Source organism: Ochotona princeps, chromosome 21 (assembly GCF_030435755.1).
Source record: "Ochotona princeps isolate mOchPri1 chromosome 21, mOchPri1.hap1, whole genome shotgun sequence".
NCBI lineage: Eukaryota > Metazoa > Chordata > Mammalia > Lagomorpha > Ochotonidae > Ochotona > Ochotona princeps.
Window position 1 is genome coordinate 29,118,853 of NC_080852.1, and position 7,644 is coordinate 29,126,496.

The window sequence follows — 7,644 nt, forward strand, 5'->3', positions numbered from 1 at the left end:
TGTGGGTTGTAGATGGGGGCGTGAGGAGGGGCTGAGGTGTAGCCACCTGCTTCCCAGGGGCCTGGAGGAGACAGCACCTAGGTAAGGGCTCACAGTTCCAAGTTAGACCTACAGTCCTTGAGAAATGTCAGCTTGGAGCAGGCGCACTGGGCATGTGCAGATGTAAGGGATGGCCAGGTGGGGATGTGGGTCAGGGTCTTCCCCAAGCAGTTTGGGGTAAACAGCCCCACCTGAATGACTTCGAACCCCAGGATGTGATTCTTGCCCCAGTGGATTCTGCATAGCCCTCAGTACAGGGCGTTCCTGCTCTCTCTCTCCCAAGCCAACAGGAACAGGAAGTAGAATCGGCTCTGCGCAGGAAGTTCACCCTCACAGACAAGAGCGACAGTACCGCCATCTCCACTGTCCAGAAGGTAAGCATGTTAGTTCCTGACTACCTGCCCCCCACCCAGAGTTTGCACTGCCACACCTCTGCAGAGGAAGCAGTATTGTGCATCTAAACAGTGGTGTTTACACACCCCAGTAAGCTTTTAGGGTACAGCCTGGAGCTGGTTGGCTGCAGCCAAGTCTTAGTCTGTGGAGGACGCCATGCCCACCCTGAGCCTCAGGAGCCCAAACCCAGAAGCCTGCAGCTGGTGTCTCTCTCCTCCCTGACCCTCCAGTCAGGGCCCGGGACTGCTGACACTCAGCTGGTAGGTGAGCTGGATGGAGAAGGCTTTGGACTTGGGATTGCCCCTCTCTCTACCAAACCCGGAAAGAGATCCAGGTTCAAGAAGATGTTCAAAGCACAGCCCAGGTGAGTTCTCCCTATCAGCACCTGGCCTTCCTTTGTAGAGAAACAGGAGGTCATGAGCGGTCCTGTACCCTCACCCGCCTGCCCCAGTGTCAGCTCCTGTGTGGTCACAATGGCGTCACTACTGCCAACAAGAGTAAATCTGCAGGGCCAGTGTGCACAGCATGTGGTCCCCTGGCTTTACCAAGGTCTTCTGCAGGCTGGGTCAGGTCACCTGAAACCCCAGCTCCCCTCTGGGCACGGGGTAAGGCAGGTGGTGGGATGGGTAGTGGCAAGGGAAGGGTGCCCAAGGTCGCTTGCTGAGCATCTCACATACCCCTGCCCTGAGGGCTGCTGTTAGCAGGAAGCAAGGCGCAGGCTCCAGAGGTAAGGCCTGCATGCTTCTGTGCTTCCTGCCCCAAGGGGTCACCTTGCATGGACACAGGAGCCTCTCTGCCTCCACCAAAGCCACTGGGTTTCCGCAAGGATGAGTGCATGAAAGCAGTCCCTGCCTGCAGGCCAGAACCTTGGAACAGGAGTCAGGGGACACCCAGGACTCCGGCTGCCTCTGCCCTCTGGAGGCAAGACAGTCATCTCCCGGTCCTCTCTTCCCGGCCTCTGGGGCAGTCAGGGCAAGACCAGATAGGTTGAGGCCTGGGATTCCCCAACCCACACTTGCTGAAAGTACAAGAAAGGTGAGGCAAACGGAGGGAAGAGGCTGGAGGATCCTCGCTGCCCATGGCTAAGCCCTGACGCTTTGTCTCTCCCCAGGACCTCAGCAAGAAAGAAGGGTACCAGCAACTCCGTGAGTGGCAAGGAACTGGATGTCTCCCCCTCCAAGACCCAGGTGGTCCCAGGGGATGGCAAAGACATGGTTTTGCGGGACCAGGAGACCCCCAGCATGGAGCGCCTTCCCTCAGACTCCCCAAAGGAGGAGTTACGCCCACCCAGGTAACTGAGGGACATGAGCTCCGCCGCCAGGTCCGTCCAAAGCAGGGTGCACTCCTCTGTATGTAAAGAGTGGCTGCAGAGAAAAGAAGGAAAAAAAAATCAGGAGACAATGGGCAGTGACATGGGACACAGCCTCACAAAGACAAGGACATGACCCAACCTCTGTAGCAACCCTAAGACCCGGCCTTACACATGGAACCATCTGAGAACCTGCAGATAGCCGTTCCTGAAATCCGTGGGGGATATGCCTTTGGTGTGAACAGCATACTCTCAAAGGCCTGAGAGAACCGAGGTCCCTCCCCTTCCTCCACCCCTCTGTGAGGGAGATCCTAGGAAGTAGAAACATGCAAAAGATTCATGCAAAAAAAAAAACTTGGAGGAAAAACCTTCAGAGGCAGGCAGCATCAGAGAAAGAGCACTGTGTGAACTAACTTCTCTGCCCTCGGCTCATGCTGGCGCCGGAAGGTTCCTCTGCAGCCACAGGTGCCTCCAGACGGTGAGAGCGAGAGCAAGCAGGCAGGTGGTACGAGTCCGCCTGCACTGTGCACCCTCTCACTGTCCAGTTTGTCACTGTGCTCGCTGCGGGTGGTGTCATCTTGTTTTGATGTGTTTCAAAGTCAGCTGCAGCATCTGTCCCCTTCCCCACTGCTTCCATTGTCCCCTGCACCAGCACTCAGGGGTGGGGAAGAGTTAAGATACCAAACCACTATGTTCTGTGTGGCCTTAAGCGTTTAGATGTACGTCAGAGGGCCAAACGTGATGGTTGTATCAGCTAATTCTCCCCTGGCAAGCACCAGCATCCCATATGGGCACCAGTTTGTGTCCTAGCTGCTCCACTTCCCATTATGGCCTGGGAAAGTAGCAGAGGATGGCCGATGGCCTAAGGCCTTCAGCCCCTGTACCCATATGAGAAGCTCCTGGCTTTGGAACGGCTCAGCGCTGGCCATTGCGGCCACTTGGGGAGTGAACCAGTGGATGGAAGATCTTTCTCCGTCTTTCCTTTTTTCTGTGACTTTGCCTTTCCAATAAAAATAAATAAATCTTTAAAAAAAAAAGGTGTGTCAAAGAAATTCTGGAAGGAACTGCACGAAAGTATTATTGACGGGAGAGATCAAGTGGTTTTTGCTTTGCTTTCCATGGCTCCAGCTCTCTCTCCTCCTCGCCCCTCCTCCCCCCTCTGTCTCCAGACCCAGCACCCCACCCTCCAAGGCTGTGGCCTTTGAGGACTTTAAGAAGGAGCGAGGGAGCGTGATCAACCGCATCTTCAAAGAGAACAAGGCCATCCTGAACGAGCGGAGCAGGAGAGCCAGCGAGGTGACACAGCGCATCAACGCCATCAAGAAGGAGATCGACGAGACCGAGGAGGTGCTCGAGTTCCAGAAATCACTAGGGGAGAAGCAAGGTAGGCAGGGCCGGGAAATGGCCAGGAGCTAGAGGGGCTGGGGAGTGACTCAGGTCCTCCTGCTCCAAGTGGGGCAGCCTTGGGCCCTAGCGGATTGAGAAAGCATGGGAACTTCAGGGAGCTGCTGGATGTGGGTCCTTTCACATAGCCAAGTAAGTCCCTTGCTGTCAGCCAGCCTCTGCCTGGAGTCCCCATAGCTGCCTGACTTCTGACTTGCATGCTGAGCCTTCTCTTTGTCTTTCTCTCTCTCTCCCCCTCTTGCTGTGTCTTCATTTGAGAGGCAGAGTGACAGAAAGGAGGAGAGAGAGAGCAGGGGAGATCCTCCATCCTCTACTTCACAGTAGCCAGAGCTGAGTCAATCCAAAGCCAGGAGCCCTTCCTGCTCTCCCTCATGGGTGCAGGGTCCCAAGGCCTTGGGCCATCTTTTTTTTTTTTTTTTTTTTAAAGATTTTATTCATTTTTATTACAGCCAGATATACACAGAGGAGGAGAGACAGAGAGGAAGATCTTCCGTCCGATGTTTCACTCCCCAAGTGAGCCGCAACGGGCCGATGCGCGCCGATCCGAAGCCGGGAACCTGGAACCTCTTCCGGGTCTCCCACGCGGGTGCAGGGTCCCAATGCATTGGGCCGTCCTCAACTGCTTTCCCAGGCCACAAGCAGGGAGCTGGATGGGAAGTAGAGCTGCCGGGATTAGAACCGGCGCCCATATGGGATCCCGGGGCTTTCAAGGCGAGGACTTTAGCCGCTAGGCCACGCCGCCGGGCCCAGCCTTGGGCCATCTTGTACTGCTTTTCCAGGCCATACACAGGGAGCTGAATCAGAAATGGAGCAGCCAGGACACAAACCAGCAGTCATATGGGATGCCTGCACCACAGACAGAGGCAAAGCTCACTATGCCACTTTGCCAGCCCAAAACAACAACCAGCTCAAGGATGTCCTGTAGCACCTAGGCCACGCATCACATTGAAGTAGAGGGATCTGGCAAGGGGGACTCTGAATCCCCCACCCCAACCTGATGCCAGATCTTAGAGTTGGAATGGATAATGGACCCGGTGACATAACACATCTTCCGTTTCTCCAGTCAACATCAGTGGGGGTACCAGTGCTATCCTCCAGCACTCAGGCTCTGCCTCTTGCACCTGCCACGCCCCTCAGGTCACAGGCATAACACGCTTGTCCCACACCTAGGAAGATGGCTTGGTGTGACGTCTCTGCTAAATTCACAGAGCTGAGTGGGTGACTATGTAGACTGCCTTGTTTTGTCTTAAACCAGTAGCTCTGTATGCACAGGTGGACTTTGAGAAGTCCATACACAGTGCCATGGCTGAGCCTGCTGAGAGCCACCTGCCCTGGTGCACACATCTGCTCATCTCTAGCAAGAAAGTCAGCAGAGACCACCTGAGTGGTGGATTTGCATCCTCGTGGATGCCAGCCAGGAATGGCAGCTCCTGTAGACAACCCACAAGGAAGATAATAGGGGTGCTTGCTAAATATCTGTTGCTGATGCAGGTCAGGTTCAAAATACGTTCCCTTCCACCTCCCCCTCCCATTGGCCCCCCCGACCTGCGCTGTCTCCCCGGCAGGTGAGTACAAGGCCGAAGGAGTGCTGGTGGTGGACGAGGAGGAGTTCCAGCTGATCCTGAGGCTCAAAGACCTCAAGAAGCAGTACCGCAGCGAGTACAAGGACCTGCTCGACCTCCGGGCCGAGATCCAGTACTGCCAGCGCCTGGTGGACCAGTGTCGCCACCGCCTGCTCACAGGTGTGCCTGCTGCAGAGGGCAAGACATGGCTCCTGGGTTCCAGAGGTGGCCTTGGAGGTCCTCCCTGGCAGAAGCAGAGGCAGGGCAAGGGGTTGAGATGTGTGGTTTCCAGACCTACAGGGGACCAGGGCAAGGGACTTGTAGTGTCTTCACCTGTGCCCTCAGGCCTCCCTCATGCCTCACAGGGCTGTCCCTCTGCCTCCTTGTAGAGTTTGACATCTGGTACAACGAGTCCTTTGTCATCCCTGTGGACGTGCATCTGGCACTGAAGCTGGGTGGCAACATCTGGCAGGGTATGATGCCCTCTGGCAGGATCGCATCTCTGGTGAGCAGCTTGGGTGACAGGTGGTGCCCCTGGCCTCCTGTGAGCTCCCACAACTGCCCAGGCAGGTACAGATGTCTCCTTAGGGGTCCAGGAAGGGGGAGCTCCAGGTCTTCCTGAGGATGTTGATAGGCAAGGGCCTGAAGGGTGTCAGATCCCAGCTAGTGACTCCCCTGAGGGCGATGATGGGCCATGCCAGTGTGGCTGCTGACTTGGGAGTGAGGATGGGTTGGTTCTCCCACAGGGAGAAGATGAGCAGGACAAGTTGACCCAACTGCAGCAGACCGTCATGCCCGAGGGCCCTGATTCCATCTCCTACAATGCCAAAGTCAAGACAGAACAGAAGGTAACTTGGAGGGAGGGAGGGTTCGTGTCTCCAGAAGGTGGGGTCACACTCCCTGATCTAGAATGAGGCTGGGGAGAGAGCCAGCCCACACAGGTGCACAGTCACCCACAGTGAGGCTGGGGAGGGACAAAGCCAGCCCACGCTGGTCCACAGTCACCCATAGTGAACCTGGGGAGGGACAAAGCCAGCTCACGCAGGTCCACAATCACCCACAGTGAACCTGGGGAGGGACAGAGCCAGCCCACGCAGGTCCACAATCACCCACAGTGAACCTGGGGAGGGACATTGCCAGCCCACGCAGGTCCACAATCACCCACAGTGAACCTGGGGAGGGACATTGCCAGCCCACGCAGGTCCACAATCACCCATAGTGAACCTGGGGAGGGACAGAGCCAGCCCACGCAGGTCCAGATTCACCAACAGTCAATAGTAGGTTCCTCTAGCCCGTTCCTGACTTGGGGCTAGCCCGGGAGGTGTCCCACAGACCATGGCCAGGCTTAACCACGACTGACAAAGGCCAAGCTAGCCCATAGGGGGAAATCCCAGCTCAGAATGAGGCTCAGGGAGCCCTGGAGGCCACTGCCTGTCAAAGAGGACCTCACCAACAGGGACTGCCCGGCACAGGGGGCAAGAGACAGAGGCCCACATGCAGCCAAGACAGAGCTAGACATTCTGAGCCACAGTCTGGGCCTAGGACTGCCCTCCCCAAGCAGGCTGGGTGGGCGCAGAGTCAACACTTGACCAAGACCCAGGCAGGAGCCAGAAAGCAGAGGTCCTGTGTGACCCCTGGCTCCAAAGGCCATCCTTAGCATGTGGTAGATGCTCATGGGGTGACTGCCCAGGGAGCTCATTGCGCGGATAGATCTGTGTGATCATTTGTTTATATTTTCTTTTGGTAAAAATTTATTTGAAAGGCAGAGTTAGAGAGTCTCCTGTGTAATGATTCATTTCCCAAAGTCTGGGGCTGGGCCAGGCTGAAGTGGGGTGCTGGAACTGCACGCAGGCCTCCCCGTGGGTGGCAGGAGCCCAAGCACTGGGACCATCTTCTGTAGCCACTAGTGTCTGCCAGTGCTGAAGCCCAAGGAGGGATGGAGGGAAGGGTTTGCCCACGGATTCCAAAGGCCCTGCAGGCAGCACTGTTCACTCAGAGGTCATCTTAGAATGCAGATTCCCACACTGTAGGTCTGGGATGGGACCGGGAGACTGCATTTCTTTCTTTCTTCCCTTCCTTCCTTTTTTTTAAAATAAACTGATTTATTTGAAAGGCAAAGTTAGAGGGAGAGAAAGAATGAGATTTTTCAATCCACTGGTTAACTCCCCAAATGACTGTGTGACAGCAAGGGCTGGGCCAAGTCAGAGCCAAGAGCCAGGAACTTCTAGTTCTCCCATGTGTGTGCAGGAGCTCAAGGCAAGCACTTGGGTCCATCCTTCACTATTCTTCAGGTGAAGTAGAGGATCTAGGACTTGAACTGGTGTCTAAATGGATGCCAACATTACAGACAGCAGCTCACAGATCTATACCACAATGCTGGTCCGGACTTCCTAATTTGTGATAAAGCTTTCCTTCATCTCCAGAAGCCAGTTAAGCCCTAGTGACCTGTGTGACAAGAGGAACCGGTGGCCACAGGCAAGTCCTGCACAAGAATCCAGCAAATGTAAAAGGAAAAGCATGCCTGTAGTGCTTAGGAACACAAAAGTTGTCGTTATAAATGAGGTTTCATGGCAAAAAAGGAAAAAAAGCTGTTGCTTCCTATTTTTCTGCCTCTCTCCCAGTGGACTTTCACCGAGGTGCTTGTGATTGTGTGTGTGATTGTGTGTGTGTGTGTCTGTGCATGCAAGGTTATGTGTGTGGATTTTAATCATGAGCTCATAATCAGCTAAGCTTCAGCTCTAGGAGTCTTAAGCACATAAGTTGCAACTACTTTCCTCCTGAAGGGAATTGATGTGCTTTTTGCATTAACCTTGGAAGCATGTCAACCCAAGACTACGTAACCCCCTTGGAGATTCCAGCCAGGAGTCGGCCTTGGTGGGGCAGCAGGGTTAAGCTGCCACTTGGCAACACTGTCATCTTCAGAGTGCCAGTTTGAGT

At 55.0% G+C, this 7,644-nt stretch overlaps 1 protein-coding gene across 1 annotated transcript in view; it reads left to right on the forward strand.

The window, feature by feature from the left end:
- LOC101527289 (kinesin-like protein KIF9) overlaps positions 1-7,288 on the forward strand; it is a 29,662-nt gene extending 22,374 nt beyond the window's left edge. Inside the window, exons 14-21 of the mRNA XM_058678901.1 lie at positions 323-413; positions 663-796; positions 1,544-1,723; positions 2,911-3,125; positions 4,711-4,887; positions 5,097-5,212; positions 5,454-5,555; positions 7,131-7,288. Coding sequence (XP_058534884.1) covers positions 323-413; positions 663-796; positions 1,544-1,723; positions 2,911-3,125; positions 4,711-4,887; positions 5,097-5,212; positions 5,454-5,555; positions 7,131-7,148 — 1,033 coding nt within the window. The 3' untranslated portion in view covers positions 7,149-7,288. The remainder of the gene's footprint in view (positions 1-322; positions 414-662; positions 797-1,543; positions 1,724-2,910; positions 3,126-4,710; positions 4,888-5,096; positions 5,213-5,453; positions 5,556-7,130) is intronic.
- The last annotated feature ends 356 nt before the right edge of the window (positions 7,289-7,644 follow it).